The sequence below is a fragment of the Oryzias latipes genome, chromosome 13, assembly GCF_002234675.1.
Source record: "Oryzias latipes chromosome 13, ASM223467v1".
Lineage (NCBI taxonomy): Eukaryota > Metazoa > Chordata > Actinopteri > Beloniformes > Adrianichthyidae > Oryzias > Oryzias latipes.
Window position 1 is genome coordinate 10541258 of NC_019871.2, and position 17033 is coordinate 10558290.

At 39.4% G+C, this 17033-nt stretch overlaps 2 protein-coding genes across 2 annotated transcripts; one reads left to right on the forward strand and one right to left on the reverse strand.

Moving 5' to 3' along the window:
- The first annotated feature begins 1143 nt into the window (after positions 1–1143).
- On the forward strand, positions 1144–6752 carry LOC101165658 (multidrug and toxin extrusion protein 1). The gene is made up of 17 exons (XM_011482707.3): positions 1144–1759; positions 2096–2197; positions 2379–2447; positions 2547–2695; positions 4366–4408; positions 4493–4537; positions 4637–4734; positions 4805–4902; positions 5021–5134; positions 5207–5274; positions 5361–5469; positions 5547–5622; positions 5716–5785; positions 5869–6001; positions 6081–6175; positions 6267–6356; positions 6439–6752. The coding sequence occupies exons 1-17, from the start codon at positions 1652–1654 to the stop codon at positions 6733–6735; spliced, it is 1764 nt and encodes a 587-aa protein (XP_011481009.1). The 5' UTR covers positions 1144–1651; the 3' UTR covers positions 6736–6752.
- LOC101163594 (multidrug and toxin extrusion protein 1) lies at positions 6737–16334 on the reverse strand. Its single transcript, XM_004075329.4, has 17 exons — positions 16002–16334; positions 15807–15908; positions 15665–15733; positions 15442–15590; positions 15326–15368; positions 14173–14217; positions 13785–13882; positions 13598–13695; positions 10098–10211; positions 9945–10012; positions 9760–9868; positions 8939–9014; positions 8595–8664; positions 8372–8504; positions 8174–8268; positions 8048–8090; positions 6737–7241 (listed from the first exon to the last, which is right to left on the reverse strand). The coding sequence occupies exons 1-17, from the start codon at positions 16146–16148 to the stop codon at positions 7036–7038; spliced, it is 1665 nt and encodes a 554-aa protein (XP_004075377.1). The 5' UTR covers positions 16149–16334; the 3' UTR covers positions 6737–7035.
- Positions 16335–17033: the final 699 nt, after the last annotated feature.

The following is a 17033-nucleotide window of genomic DNA, read 5'->3' on the forward strand; positions in this document are numbered from 1 at the left end:
AAACAGTAAAAATCTAGGTGGCTTGTTATTTGCAACAGTAAAAGTATTGATATAAAGTTTACATTTTACTTCAAATTTTGTGGCCATAGACTATCAGCTTCAAATTTTAATGCAATTTTCATGTAGCCAGCCCAAACGATAATACCTGTCCAAAGATTATTTCATCCAGTCATCTGAAGGTTGTTTGCTTGTGAGGCGTGGTGGAAAATCAGAACCAAAGAGGCGTCCATCTCTCCACCAGCAGCCGATCCTCAGGAGAGACCTCACTACGTTTGCAGAACTGGGTCCTTTTGATGTGACAGTAACTCTGCACTTCCTTTCCGGAGACCCAGGCTGAAAAAGCCAACAGAGGACTGGATCAATATCACATATACTCAGAGCCAATACTTTTTCCACTTTGAAAAAGAGGAGACAACAGATGTGTGAACATGATTAAATCCTTTTGTGCAATTACACTTAACAAACAATGTTGCTTACAAGAACTCAGAGGCTCAATTATAAATTTATGAATAGTAATCAGAAAATCTGGCAAATCATATTTAAAAAAATGTAGCAGATGAAAACTGAGACATTTTCACTTGCTAGATTTTCGCAATAGGCTTTTGTGTGTCAACTTGTATTAAAAAGATAAGGAATTTTTAATTAGTGAATTAATTTAAAATTCCATGTTTGTTGTATTCCATTAAAAAAATGGTATTTATTAAATGATGATTAAAAACTTCAATAAAAATTATGTTTTTTAGCCTGTAATTGTGACATTCTTCTCATAATGGAGGATGTATACTCTACAAAGAAAATATGCCTAAAATTGCTTTCATGAGTATTCAAATCATTAGGAATCAGGAGCAGACGGAAAAAAAACATTTGAAACAGCCTTTAGCATTAACGTAGGCGCTAGAGTCGGCGGGCCACAGCTCTGCTAGATCCATGAACGTCTCAGTTTTCCTTGTCTGAGCTGATATCTGGCTCAAAACTGCAAAAATAGATCAAAACATGGTTGGAGTCTGACTTGAAGTGCTTGTGCTTGTATATACAGTACAGACCAAAGGTTTGGACACACCTTCCCATTCATTTAAATGAGAAGGTGTCCAAACTTTTGGTCTGTACTGTGTTTCCCACACAAACTTAATATTTATTTTTTTATAAGACTGTTCAGGGTCAAGCTGACATTAATACTAATTCCAAAAAAATCATAGGGTTAAAACATAATTTCTATTTCAAGAGTGTTGCAAAAGATTAGAAATCATGAAAGTATAATAATAAAAGTAAGGGGTCCAGAGACTATTTCTCCCTGTGGTTGCAATAATCTATCTCTTTTTTTCAGTTCAAAGTGATGGGATTGTACTTTTCACAGGCCAGAAACAAGTGGGGGCTCATTGTATTTCGCTCGTTTCATCACCAAAATCCAAACATTCTCCCTTCCAAGTCCCCAAACTCAGCCTTTGATGTGACTGCGATGTGTTTTTCTTGTCTTTGTTCTGCAATCTGTGTTGTTTCAGCTGTCTCAGGCTGATTTCCTGGGCAGCAGTGACCTCAGTAATATTCTCATCCTTTCATAGAATTCAGGGAACAGCAAAAAACAAATCAAAACAGGCATGCTCGAAAACAGAGACACTTGGGTGTAAAGACTTTTACAACTTATGCTGCAAACATGGAGGGGTCCAGTGACAGGCTTTTTTGCTGCAGATGGGTGCGCCATAGTGTTCCAGAGGCTCACCGAGAAGAGCTGTACCACATCCTGAGGATGACGGGGCCTCTGGTAAGAACTGGCACTGTTCTCTTGACCTTCTGTGTCTTCGGGAGACAGCACTGATTGTGTTTCACCAGCAGATGTCCACAGTAGAAAAGAAGATTTATGTTGGTCAGTTGCTTGTAAGGAAAGGTTTCAAGGTGTCAAAGGACAAATCAATAGACACAAAACAAAGTTCGGCCGGCTTTGGAAGCTAATCATTGTCTGCAACCTTCAAACGTAACAGCAGTGTCCACGAGTCCAGACAAGACTGATGACAGCAAGCCAATAAGAGCAACACGTGTTTCCCAAAAACCCCATCAGTCAATTGGTGGCTGTTTTTAACTTTCACTTTTGCCTTTCTAGCTGCTTTCTCGGATCCTCAATTACCTGCTTCCGTTTGTGGTGACAATGTTCTGTGGACGTCTGGGAAATGAAGTGATGGCCGGATATGGCTTAGCTTCTGCAGTAAGTGCTCCTCAAAATGTACACGAGTTCCAGGCAGCCTGCTGAGGGAAAATGTTCCTTAACTCACCATGATAATTGACTTTAATGAATTGGGACTGACTTATTTGATTAAACCAATGAGCTGTTTTACACACTTGCCCTTCAATCAAAGTATCGCTTAAAACATTATACAATTTTTCAGACCATTAATGTCACCACTGCAGCAACAGGATACGGACTAGGGCTGGCATGTGATACTCTGGTCTCCCAGGTCAGATTTTCTTGTATAATTTTATAAAAACGGTTGCATTTTATGCCATTCATTTCTGGTTCTTTAGTTGTTGTTTTTTTACTTTTGCTCTTTTGAAAGACATTTGGGGGAAAGAACCTCCTGCGGGTGGGAGTGATCCTTCAGAGGAGCATCATTATCCTGCTGCTGTTCTGTCTGCCCTGCTGGGGGCTCCTCATTAATGCTCACGCCATCCTGTTATGTTTAGGCCAGGACCCCGAGGTCGCCAGGTACGTTTGGACAGTACACGAACAATTTAGTTGCATGATTAAATAATGTGGACACATTTGCATTAAGAAATATTAAGCAGATAAACTATCGAGGCGTATTGGCTTAATATTAAAAGTCGTTTAACTGTTATCTACTGCAGGACCATTGAATGTTTTATTTTTTATTAAAGATCAGTGGTTACACTTATTTTTTACATTTTAAGTAAAACAGAAACAGATGCATATCATTACTATGATCCTCTATTCAGTTTATGTTTAACATGACTGATGATTATTTATTTTCTATTATGCTTGTACATCATTTAATGAAAAATTGCAATGCAGTTGATTTCTTGTCTCTGTGGATTCATGTAGCAGGTTAAGAAATCAATAGAAAAATGTCACAGTCTGAGCAAGTTATTTTAAACGATGTCACTCTTAGATGAAGATTAATCTTAAGAAAGGCTGTAATGCTTTTCTGCTTTTCAACAAAAGTTCAAGGTAATAAACATATATCTGTGTTTGTTAAACTAAAGTTTTTCATGAGGACAGAAAATCTTCCCTTTGAAAGAGGTTAAAGCAAGGCATGAATGAAAAATACAGAAAATTTAAAATAACTTTTTTTTTTTTGTATTTTTGTTGATTTTTGTCTAGGGCTCCCTTGAAAACAAAAGGGGTTTTAAATCTCAGTGGGACCCCCTGGGACCCCTTAAATAAAGGTTTAAAATAAATAAAAAGCCAAATGTAAACAAAGTAACTGAGTATTACCGTATCCTTTGGTATAGAGTCACGTGCAAAATGTTTTTTTTTTGGAGGGGGGGGTTATTGCTCAGCTGTGACTTTAAAAAATAAATAAATAGTAACAACCACTACAGAGGTATAGGGGTGTATTAGGGGTGTATTATCAGTATTTGCTACAACAGCAACGCAGTAGAAGAAGCGACACTTTGCAAAGTTGTTTCAAAGCAGAAATTTCCATGGATTTAGTGATTTGAAGGGTTTAGTTGACTTCTTATCATGCATCATGCATGAACCGTGCATGAATATTGGGCTGTTTATATGCAATTTATTAATGATTTATGTGTCAATTACATACTTTTCCCATGATATGTGCGCTAAATACGCTATGGGAAAGTTATACTTCGGTACATGCTTGAAAAGTCCTTTAGACACGTGAGACTGTCATGGAAAACCACAAATTTCTGTATAAATCTCACAAAAATCACAGACAATTGTGTAAGAGTTACATAATAATTGTCCATAAACTATATAAAATACGCATAAACTCTGAACCAACCAAAAATTTTGCACAGCTCAAAACCGAATTCATGTAAAGACCTGTCGGCCAAAATCCTCAAAGACAACTGGCACATCGATTAATGACGAACACTTATGAATTACAAATGTCATGCATGTATCATTTATATCCAAATTTTTATATGTGGAAAATGCGCAAAATGTACAAGGTGGCTGTGTGACTGACATGACCTTAAAATCCAAAAAAGCTAAATGGATTTTTTTGTGACTGCAAACTTAGTCCAGCTGCTGATTTAACATCCCTACAAAGGTGCTTAAAAGCTATAAAAACAGTCCCCAATGAATGAACCAACATTGAAAAGCTTCATGAAAATAAGAGCAACAATCTTAAATACTATCACTTTGCTGTTTTTAAACACATTTTCTTCTTTCAGAATAGCCCAGCTTTACATTACTGCCTTCCTTCCTGCAGTCCCAGTGAGTCATGCATTTCATCTAAGTTGCTTGAGTTTGTGTATGTAGCACATTCTATTGGATCAATGACAAAATGTTTCTTCTTAGGCAATGTTTCTGCATAATCTTCAAGTTTCTTACTTGCAAAATCAGGTGCTTCTCTCAAATCTTCATTCCTGAATGTTGTTGTGAATCTTAGTTGATGTTTTGTGAAGCAACTGCTTACTCTGAATAATTCTCTCGTGGTTTCAGGGAATCATTTTGCCACAAATGTACACTGCTACTTTGGGAAACGTAGCAAACGTCGTAACAAACTACATCCTCATATACTGGCTGGATCTTGGTGTGGGGTAATTAGGCTGCAACATCATAGCTTTTATCTAGTTAGTATGAATTCTAACCCCCTGCTTCTGCCTACAGTGGGTCTGCAGCAGCAAACACACTGTCACAGATTTACATCTGTGTTTTTCTCTTCCTCTACATTTGGTGGAGGAAGATCCATGTCAAAACATGGGGAGGTGAGGGACAGTAGTTCAAAAGTGTTGATGTAATGATATGATTAGCTGCATTAGTGGTCTCCCCCACCCTGCCATGAGTTTCCCGGCTCCATAATTGAGTGTCTTCCTCCCCCTGTAGGCTGGTCTGTGGAATCGCTGCAGGAATGGGGCTCCTACATGAAGCTGGCTGTTCCCAGCACATTAATGAAATGTTTTGAGTGGTGGGTTTATGAGTTTGGAGGATTCTTTGCAGGTAATCCATTAAACTAAAGTCTAAGTAGAAAACTGAGGCATCATAATTTGAATCTTTATCCATAATGTGCAGGAATGATGAGTGAAGATGAGCTGGCTGCCCAACATGCTGTTATTATGGTGTCTTTCATAACATACATGGTATGTGGCACTGACTCCACATCACAGCAACCTTTTCTTCTCCACCTTTTTCTAAATCTATGCGTTGACCTGCTTTGAATTCCCAGTTCCCGTTTGGTATTCAAGCTGCAGCTTGCGCTCGGGTGGGGAACGCTCTCGGTGCAGGAGACAACACAGGGGCGCTTCTAACGAGCAGAGTGGCTCTCACTCTTGCAGGTCAGCTGTGCATCATCATTAAAACTATCTTAAAAATCAGTTTGAGTGATGTAATCAACTTTTTCCCCCACCTCCAGGCAGCATTTGTGTTGTTGAAGGCCTTGTGCTTGGCTCCACCAAGACAGTGATTGGCTTTATTTTCACTGCAGATGAGTGAGTTTGAACATCAATACCCACAATTCAGTAGGACAGGTGTTTCTTTTGCATACATATCCAGGAAAAACAATCATTGACCTTTGCTTTTAGGAGGATCATACACCTGGTGTCTCAGCTGATGACTGCATACTGCTTCCTACAGTTCTTCGATGGTCTTGTGGTAACAGTTTCAGTCCTGCCAAGCATACTGCAGTTCCTGTCAACTTGACCACCATTATTAAAAATGTTTTTCTTCATACCCAGTGTGTGTGCACAGGCATCTTCCTGGGAGCAGGCAAACAGAAGATACCGGCAGTGGCTAATTTTATTGGATACTACTGCCTAGGACTTTCTCTGAGCATTACTTTGATGTTTGCTGCAAAACTAAGAATTTTAGGTTTTTAAAATGTTTCCTTTAACTTTCCTTTAAGTAACGACAACCTTGGATTCCACAGATTTTTCATTTTTTTCTGCAGGATTCTGGGTAGGACTGCTGGTTTGTGTAATTTTTCAATCCACTTTTTATATCGTCGTCATCTTCAGGCTGAATTGGGAGAAAATTGCAGACGAGGTATTCCACAGAACAAATCCTACTCACCTTTTTTTTTGTCTTGGATAGAAGCATTAAATCAAGTGTGACGGCTGCATTTATTTGTATGCAGGCAGTGAAAAGAGCTCAGATAACGACATGCATGACTTTAAACGCGGCTGACCAGTCAGACATGGAGGGAATTGCAGTTTATGATAGGAGAGTATGTCACAATTTTTTCCACTTTGTGCTTTTCTTACCAACCTAATTCATGTAAACTCGAGTCACCTTTACTTTTTTCTCAGTCGATGGACGTCTATCTGCCAGTTGGGACAGATTGCCATAATGGGAATACAGAGACTGATGGGGAACATGAGGTCCAGCAGCAGAAAGGCAAGCATCTCTCTGCCTCTCAGCTGATCCTCAGGCGAGGCCTCACTGCGTTTGCTGCTCTGGCTCTTCTCGCTGTGGGACTAAGTGTGCATTTTCTTGTGGCTTTGCCAAAAGACATTTCCTCTAAGAGAAACCGCACAATGGACTGGTTCAATACAACAGATCAAATTTTCCCCACAGCTATGGATCACAATAAAAGACCAAAGTGAGTCAAGGATAGCAAAAATGTTTGATTTTATTGTTTCAAGTGTACCCTGGCTGTCAAACACTCTTTAGCTTGACTCCCCTCTCTTTGTGGCTGTGATACAAACATGAGCACAGCCACAGGACAAAGATATTACAGAGTAATATCCTGATGGATAACAGACTCTCAATCTTCCTGCTTGCTCTGCCTCCAGCTCATATGTGCCTCGTATCCTGCCCTGCTTTTGTGCTGCAGTGCGAACCTTCACCATATGTTGAGCACGGACAGCTAAGAAGTTGTTCGATTGAGTACAAAAGACTCAAAGTCATGTGGCTAAATTAGTGATAAGCAGGTTTAAAATTATTCCAGCAGCCAGGATGAATAACATGAGAGCCAAAGCTAAGCCTCTGCGCAGAACCAGATTCCTGAAGGCGAGTTCATCCTTTGAAACAGCAGGTAGAGTATCAATGTCATCCAGCTGAGTGGTGTCAGAGGGGCATCTGTAGTTCTCTGCATCCTCTGGTTCAGGACCTGGACATGAATGCAGAAATATGAGGTAAGATACTACTGGATACTGAGATTTATTTAGTCACCCAGATTGCATTGAAACTAAATGTATACATACTTTTTTTTTTTAATAACACTTAGTATCTTGAAATTTCTTCTTGAATTGTCAGTTTTAACTTCCTCTGAAGTACTTTGACTAATACCTCACTTGTAATGTAGTATTACTGAATAAAACTGAACCTACTTTTTATCCTGATCCTTACTGCTAAGGAATTTAACTAAAAGTCTGTTCCAGTTGGGAGAAAAAAAAGAAAAAGTAAGAAGCTTTCTTTTTTAAATCTGCCACAGTAATTTCTTTCTGTCTGCTTTAGAACTAAAGAGTAACACTTTTGGGTTACAGGTTTAAAGTAATAACAGTTGCTGCTAAGAAGGGAGCTATTCCTTCTTTTTCAGCATTTAGCCAAAACAACTATTTTCAGATCTAGGCATAAAGAGAGGGGGAAAACCCTGCTTTGAAGATGACTGAATACAAAACAGCAAATACTTAAAATATTTTTTGAATAACAGAAAGTATGCAGAAAGTTTGAAGTTGCAAAAGAGCCTTCCCTGTGTATTTAAAATGGCAAAAGTTGCAGCAATTTTGTTGAATTGCAGAAAACATCAGTTGCAAAAAAGACCAAAATGTCCTTAATTTTTGTATTTCATTGGCAAAAATTAGATTAAGTATGCAGAAGATATGAATGGATAAAAATGTACAAACAAATGATAAGAAGGATAATAATATAAAGAATAACAGTAAGAACTAAAAATCATCTTTGAGATTTCCTTACTTGTTTCAGTATAGGTCTCACACGCTCCTGCTCTGATCTGAGCCTGCATGTGAGAGGGAGAAAAACTGTTCAAATGTTCATTTATAAAGAATCAGCTGTTAATGATAGAAACATTTAAAGACTGACCTCGATTGTGACATCCTTCCAGTTCATTCGTATCAGATAGAAAATCAGGAACACACATTGCAAAGAAACACAGGTAAAGAGTCCTGTCCACAGCCCTGAGGGCGAAACAGAGTTCAACAGTTTGAACAAAATGATTAGAAATGCAACCTTAAAATATATAAATAAATTTAAATGAAAGACTCTTCAAGATAACCTTACCCTTGATTCCTAATTTGGCAGCAAACATTAGCGGGACTCCAACAGGAAAGCCAATTCCATAATATCCCACAATGTTGCAAATGGCGCCCACTCGCTGCTTACCAGCTCCTCTTATAATGCCACTACAAGCAGCCTAATCATGTAGGAGAAGAAAAAAAACTTTTTAAAGATATACTTAAGAGATTAAGATGTGTTTTTGTAAGAAGTACAAAAGAAAACTTACAGATATTGCATCTAAAAGCAGGAACGGAGCATAGAAAGATATGACATCCGAGACCCTCTCTCTGATTTTTCTGAAAAAACAGATTCATTTTGTTCACATTAGAGCACAGGGAGAAATGTGAAAAAAAACTTTTAGATGGTAAAAGGTCAACATAACATTCTATACTGCCACTCATATCATCCTGGTTAATATGTAAAGGAAAAGGTAAGCAAAGTTCATTAAGAAAAAAGGCTGAGATGGCTGTTAGTTTTATCTTTAAGCTCAAACGCCAACTATGTGTGAATGACTGTCACTTAGGAAAGACAAAACTTAAAAAGAGTGGCAAATAAAAGAAAAGTACTCACTCATCATATGTAAAGACATATGAGATGTGGTCCTTCAGGCCTCCGATGAGTAAAGCCATGCCTACAGACACCAAGCCTGAGGTAAAAACAGACAGTCACATGTTTTTGGGTGAGAAGAATCTTCAGCAGCAAGATGCTGCTCTAAAATATTCTAAACTATGGTGGAAGTACAAATCACACCAACAAATCACTCGATGCAAAAACATTTAAAAGATCACAATGACAATTAAAAAAGCAACAAATAAATAAAATAAAATAATACATTTTAGAAATTCCAAAAAAAACACAAAATGTTTCGGACAACAAAAGTTATTTCCAGAAATCAAAATGAAATGGTAAAAAACACATTAAGAGACTGTAACAGGAAGGTATTATAGGACATCCCTGATTGGATCATGACATTTGTCCATCGTTTCAACCAAAAGTTATGTGGCATAAAACAATACTGGATATGTTCTGTACCTATCATATGAGTATGTGAACACTGAAGATGTATTTGAATCATCATCCAATCAGAGATGTCCCACAGTACCTACCTTTTTCTGGGTTTTTATCGTGTTTCATTTTTTCCACATTTTGATTTCTGGAAATTACTTTTGTTTTCCAAAACATTTCATGTTTTTTGGAATTGTTTTATTTTCTGGAAATTTGTTTTGTTTTCTAAAAATGTCAGTTTTTTATCATTTATTTTTGCCTTTTTAAATTGTCATTGTGATCTTCTATCTGTTTCTGTGTAGAGTGATTTGATGATGTGATTGGCACTTCAGGGCCACCGTACCAAAGCCTTTAATTCAGTTTATATTAAAAAAAGGGATTTTTACCAGCACAGAACAATGTTAGTTTAGCAGACAGCTTCCCCTGCTCTGTTTCTCCAGCTCCCAAGGCGTTTCCGACTCTAACATTACCAGCGACACTGAAACCTAAAGGAAACTATCAGGAGAGAAAAACCACAAAACAGTCATTAAATGCTTAATAGGGCAAAGTGGTTTTGCATAGCAAAGCTCACCATATAGGCAACATTAGCCAATTCATAGACAATTGACTGAGCTCCAAGTTCCACTTCACTTATGAGACCTTACAAAAAACACATACTTTTTTAGATTTAAAGCTAATGTAAGCAAATTTTGCTTTTAGGGATATTGTGAAAGTGTGTGAGTACCTGCCAGAAAGCCTCCAATCTCATACGTCCACCACTCAACACACATCATGACCATACTGGGGATGGCTAGACGGATGTATGAGCCCCAGTCATGGAGGCACTCTTTAGACCAGCCTGTTAAAAAGATCAAAATGTACATTTGTTATTACATAATATCCACTCACTATATGTGCCATGTTGAATGCACTTCATTATCTACATGTTTGAAACTATTTTTTAATAAATTAATTAATTAATCAAACGTAGCAACAAAGGAAAGCTGCTGTGATAGAAAACTTCTGGATGAAAGAAGGTATAGTTAATGAATAGATGAATGAATGAATCCTTAATGTGGTCATGAGTCTTTCAAACATAGCTAGCATTAGGCAAGTCTTTTTGCCTTTCCAAATTTAAGTCATGAAAGGGCTCGGTTATTAAAAAAGAAAATCTATATAGGTTTTATTTAAAAATTGTGAACCCCAAAAGCATATCTATGCAAAAGGTCAAAACGTTGTGCCAAATGTTTTTTTTTCCTCCTACATCAACCTGTTATATATTCCACCCTATTCCTTAGAAAAGGCCAAGTAAATTGGAAATTATTATGCAAAGAACCAAAGGAGCTAATGGGAGTCAGAAAAAAAAAGATTTCAGCAAAGAAACTAGAATTTCTTTCAGTGGCAGGCTGACTTTCTCAATACAAAAATGAGAAATACTGCAAAAATGTATTGTTTGGGTGCCTTAATAAAAACACATTTGGGACATGTTGTGCCAACAAAGACTGTTATGCAAAAGCAATTCTTTCAGTTCAAGTGATCTGACTTGAAATGTGAGGCCAACAATACTTTTTCAATGTTTGCAAGCTTAAGGGAAATCCAAGTTATTAATCAACACTTTTAAGTATCGCTGAGGAGAAACATTCGTCTGAGAAAGGTGGATACAGATTCATGAAGGAAAACTAAAGATTTGAATGAAAATTTAAATTGTATTTCTTTTTGAACAAAGTTAAGGTTGTAAAATGGTAGTTTTGTCCTCCAAGGGTTAAATTTTTAATCTTTTTTTTTTCTTCAAAATATGATCGTATAAAAAAGTACTGTTATTGCAAGCACTGTTTTCTTTAAAGACTAACTCCAATGAAAATCGTGTGTATTGTGTTTTAACATGTTCTTGTGGAATTTTTCTGATGGAGGACATATATTAGGAAAATTAAGTTCCCTTTTTTTTTAATTCAAAACGTTGCAATTTAAGAGCAGACCAAAAACATAAAATATGCTTGGGCGGGCCATGAGCTCCAACTAGATCTACATACTTAGCATCTCGCTCAAAACTGTACGGCTGGATTGCTCCAATATTGTTCACCATTTGTGTTACACAGGTAATGTTATGCTGGAGTGTGAGGGGCTGTAAACAACCAGGAGAGCATTTAAAAAGAGATCCATCCATCCATCTTCCTCCGCTTATCCGGGACAGGGTCGCGGGGGCAGCAGTCTAAGCAGAGATGCCCAGACTTCCCTCGCCCCAGGCACTTCCTCCAGCTCCTCTGGCGGGACCCCGAGGCGTTCCCAGGCCAGGGGAGAGACATAGTCTCTCCAGCGTGTCTAGGGTCTTCCCAGGGGCCTCCGCCCAGTGGGACATGCCCGGAAAACCTCTCCAGGGAGGCACCCAGGAGGCATCAGGACTTGATGCCCGAGCCACCTCAAGTGGCTCCTTTCGATGTGGAGGAGAAGCGGTTCTACTCCGAGCTCTCTCCGTGGGTGACCGAGCTTCTCACCCTATCTCTAAGGGAGCGCCCAGCCACCCTACGGAGGAAGCTCATTTCAGCCGCTTGTATTCGGGACCTCGTTCTTTCGGTCATGAACCAGAGCTCATGACCATAGGTGAGTATTGGAACGAAGATCGACCGGTAAATTGAGAGCTTTGCTTTTTGGCTCAGCTCTCTCTTCACCACAACGGACCGATACAGCTGCCGCATAACTACGGACCCCGCTCCGATCCGCCTGTTTATCTCACGCTCCGGTCTTCCCTCACTCTTGAACAAGACCCCAATGTATTTGAACTCCTCCACCTGGGGCAGGGACACTCCACCCACAGAGAGATGGCAAACTACCTTAAAAAGAGATATCTCAGCAATAAGGAGGGGAGGTGGGAGGGGGTTGCTCTGCACCAACAGTCCCACAGATCTAGATCTGTCTAAATCTGCAAACTAGACTAGTTGACCAAAAGTATTGGCTCACCTGCCTTGACTGACATATGAACTGAAGTGCCATCCCATTTCTAACACATAGAGTTCAATAAGATGTCGGTCCAGCTATTGCAGCTTCAACACTACTGGCAAGGCTGTCCACAAGGTTGAGGAGTGTGTTTATAGGAATTTCTGACCATTTTTCCAAAAGTGCATTGGTGAGACCACACAGTGATGCTGGTCGAGAAGGCCTGATGCCAGATGGAAAAGCCTGATTCCTCACTCCAGAGAAGACGTCTCCACTGCTCGAGGGTCCATTGGCGGCATCTGCATCCGACACTTTGCACTTGGGCATGTGTGGCTTGGATGCCGCTGTTTGACCATGGAAACCCATTCCATGAAGCTCTCTGCGAACTGTACCTGGGCTAATCTGAAGGTCACATGAAGTTTGGAGCTCTAATGGCAATTGACTGTGCAGAAAGTCGGCGACCTCTTGGCCCTTTTTGGTTACCTCTCTCCGTCGGTTTACGTGGCTAATCACTTCCTGGCTGAGTTGCTGTCGTTTCCAACCTCTTCCATTTTGGAATATTTAGGAGCGAGGACATTACACAGTTGGATTTGTTGCACAGGTGGCATCCTATGACAGTTCTCCACTGGAATTCACTGAGCGGCCCATTCTTTCACATATGTTTGTGAAAAGAGTATACATGCCTGAGTGCTTGATTTTATTCACCTGTGGCCAAACTAGTGATTAGAACACCTCATTCTGATCATTTGGATGAGCGGGTGAATACTTTTGGTAATATACTGTACATCATAGAAAACAACAGTTTCATTTTAAATTTTGGGTAAATTTTGACTGCATAATTAAAAATTAAAAGATTACTGGGAATGCTTCACTGGGAATCGATCAAAAGATGATTGGAGTCGCATTGTAACCTTTCCCCACATTTTTATGAACTACTTTACTTGTGTAAATGAGGCCCCAGCATTAGGTGTAATTCTACAGACTTACTGTACTCTGCTGTGCTTGCTTCATCCTTTGGACTTTTCTCTGGTGACTCATGAGTTTGTCCTTTTTTTCTGTCTTCCTGTCCCTTTATAACTATGCTCTATTCATTTAGAATGAGCTCCATCTGGGAGCTCATAATGACACTGTGTCATAGCTAGTGACAAATGGAAAAACAAAAAAAAAACTACAAAAAAAAGTTGAAAGTCTACAACATTTATAGGTGTGAACATTTCATAAAAGAATTCATTAAAAGTGACTCACTCAGAAGAAACAGAAGCTTTTTATTGTCATATGTACAGCTTTTACACTGACATACGAAATTAAACTCACCTCCCCACGTGGCTTTGTGAAGGCCTCGACAAACGATGTACCCAAAGAGAATTCCAGCCATGGAGAACTGGGAGAAGGTGTTTGCCAGAGCAGAACCTCTGTGAGGAGCACAAAAAGGAAAGATTAGTTTGGGGATTTTAGCTGCAAACATTTCAGATCACATACGATCCAATAAAATAACACTTACGCCACTCCCATCTTCAACACAAAGAGAAAAATGTAGTTAATGAGGGCGTTAAGGAGGTTCACCAAAAAGCCTGTGATTACTTGGGGCCATATAATTCCCTGAAAGAAGTGGAAATAAAGAACCTTTTAGAGACTAGATGTGGGGTATTATTTTATAGTTTTATGTGACTTTACGGCTAATTCACAACTTAAATTTTAAACAATAGGATAAAAGTTTTGAAGCATTGTGATGTCTTGAGAAACAAATCTACTATATTTTTCTGATTTCACTCCAATCAAGAATTTTTAGTTAAAAAAGATTTTGGGTCAAAGCTAAGAAATCTCAGCCTTGCTTTTTCTATGATCAAACTAATATTTCAGCTCATCTTAAGGACTTGTTACACACCCACCTGATTTTGCAGATATCTCGACAGTAAAGAAAACATGAATGCAGCCTGCAACGGAAGGACAAAGAGCGCTGTTATGCACTTCAAAAAACGTATTTGCGAAGCATTTGTTTCTTCTGTTCTGTGCTCAGCATTGCCCACAAAGGTTGCTACAACAGCTTTTATGTGTTTTTGGAACACCCGTTCGTATCAGACCCTGCAGCAATGTTAGCATAGTTTGGACTTTATACCAAAAAGTAAATAGTTTTCAAAAAACTAACCTCGGTCAAATCCTTTAATTTATTTGTGATTCATTTGTGTGCAGTGTAGAAGGATGTGTGGGCAAAAGTCCACTCCAAACAATTCATTTGAAAGTTGCTTTAGAAACATCTCTTGTTGGGTGAACAGAAGGAATATCAAAGATCCACTCCCATGATAATTGTGTTTTTGGTGTTTTTAACAATTATTGTGACATTTTTCTCATGATGGAGGACATGTATATATAAAAAGTTTAAAATTGCGTTTGATTTAATTTTTTATTCAAATTGTTAATTGGGAGCAGATGAATGAAAAATTCCATTGGAAAAAGGTTGCATCAGAGGCTCCCTGCAGATGCCTCCACTTGCAGACAAATAGATCCATATGCGCCTTTGTTTTCATCATCCGAGTTTGCATCTGGCTCAAAACTTTAGGGCTGAATGGCTCCAATATGGCCCGCCATTTTGTTGCACTGGTAATGTTAGGTTGGGGTTGTACGTTTTTTTTTTTTGTTTTGGCTAAAAACTGAATGTTTATAATTAAAAGACCATTGGGAACGCTTTTAAAATAGACCAAAAGATGCTCAGAGTGACACTTATATGTATATATTTCACTAATATGACACCCCACCTTTCAATTTACACCTTTACATTAAGTTTCTTTTATGTATAAACATCCATAAATCAGCACAGTATGATTTTTAAAAATACTAAATTTGACACTTCATATTTTTAAAGAATAAATTTTAATAAAAACTTTCATTCATTTTCATTATGTTACATTAAGATACATTTTACAAACTTTGAATTATTAAATCTGGGATCATAAAAAATAAGTTTCAACTGCTACTCCTGAAGTTACAACTACTAAAAAAGCAGGTAAAGTATTTTCCCAAAGTGTACCTTATAGATTAACTTACAGGAAGCGCTGGCATAAAGATCTTCACATACAACTGAGCCAAACTAGAGAGAGATAAAAAAATGTATATGGGTCATCCCATTGAAACGGAGAAATATAATTCATAAGAAAGCAGACCTGGCTACTTCTGGCTCCTGTCTGAAGGCCAGCAGAATGGGTCTGGTGTTGATGAGAATGGCCCAGCAGGGGAAACATGCCAGTAACAAAATGAGGATGGCCCGCTGAAGGATGACCCCCACTTTCTGGAGGTTCCCACTCCCATAAGTCTAAAATACATATATTAAAGTAGGATCTTATTTCACATGAAAAGCCCCCATGAGCTGAAGTTCGTGTTTCACACCTGAGAGATCAGAGTGTCACATGCTGATGCCAAGCCAACCCCAATGGAAACACCTGTGACATTGCTCACCTGAGAAAACAGAACCGGGTCATTGTCCCGTCCTGGATGGAGAATGTTGGGACTGGAGCTTCCCTTTACTTACTGCTATGGCCAGAGACACTCCCGCCAGCTCTGTCCTCCCCAAATGACCGCAGAAAACTGTACTGACAAAACTCACAGCGAAACTCATCAACTGCGCGATCATCTGCGGGGGGGGGGGGGGGGGGGGGAGAAAGCTCCAGTTTATCACCCGCGCCACCAGGACCGGGAATCCTCCCAGGACACCGACTGAGCTTACCACCGGTCCCGCCAACTTGGACATCTCTTTGATTTCGCTTTTGAAACCAACGGGAACCAACATGCGGATGCGCCTTGGCAAGAAGAAGCGCGTGGATGAGGAGGAAGAGGAGGGCGAGCTCAGCGCGCCGTGGTGCTGGTCATCCATGCTTCACGCGTCTCTGCGGCACACTGGCAACAGAGGGTCACTTCCGTCAGGGGTGTGGACGCAGGCGAGTGGGTAGTTCTTCCATGGTGATGCAAGAGCAGCGTGTCGGCCTCACGTGTTTCCCACACGCACGCAGGGTGAGTCATGCCCACACACGATGGGAGCTTTTAACAGACTCAAAGGGAGGTGAAAAGTTTACGAACCTCCTAGTATTTTAGATTATAAAGACATAGATTTATGATCCGGTTTTGTCCAGTCTGGGTTTTCTATTTTGTTTTGAGATTGCTGTGGTTTGAACCGTTTCACACCTGTTTTAATCTCTGATTACAACAACCACACCTGATTATCAGATATCCTACACAGATTGTACTCTAGTACAGTGTTTTTCAACCAGTGTGCCGCGGCACACTAGTGTGCCGTGGGAGATGGTCAAGTGTGCCGTGGAAAATTGGCCTCATTAACTGATCTAACAACATTTTCCATCTCCAGGATATCAGCTCTGTGTTCATCCAAACAGGTCCTGATAAAACACTGAGTAGTTAGGAATATGAAAGATTGTAGCGTAAAGTGTTTTCGGAAAAGTCCCGCCCCTTCAACTGTTTCCACCAATCATTCTTGGAGGCTTAATCACATGTCATCAGTCTGACCAATCAGAAGTGGTTAAAGTCTTAACTTCCTTGTTCTGATTCTGCTCATAAAGTCTCTCAGTTCCAACAAAAATACCAGCTAAAGCTCGTCTTTAGCGGTGTAGCTTTCCACAGAATCCGGTATCAGACCATGGAACAAGTGAACAAAACAATGAAGCTCAGAGACGCGAGTCTGTTTAAGTTTTCCGGCTGTTTTCACTACATCTCCCATGATGCATTGGGATAAAGTGACAGCGTC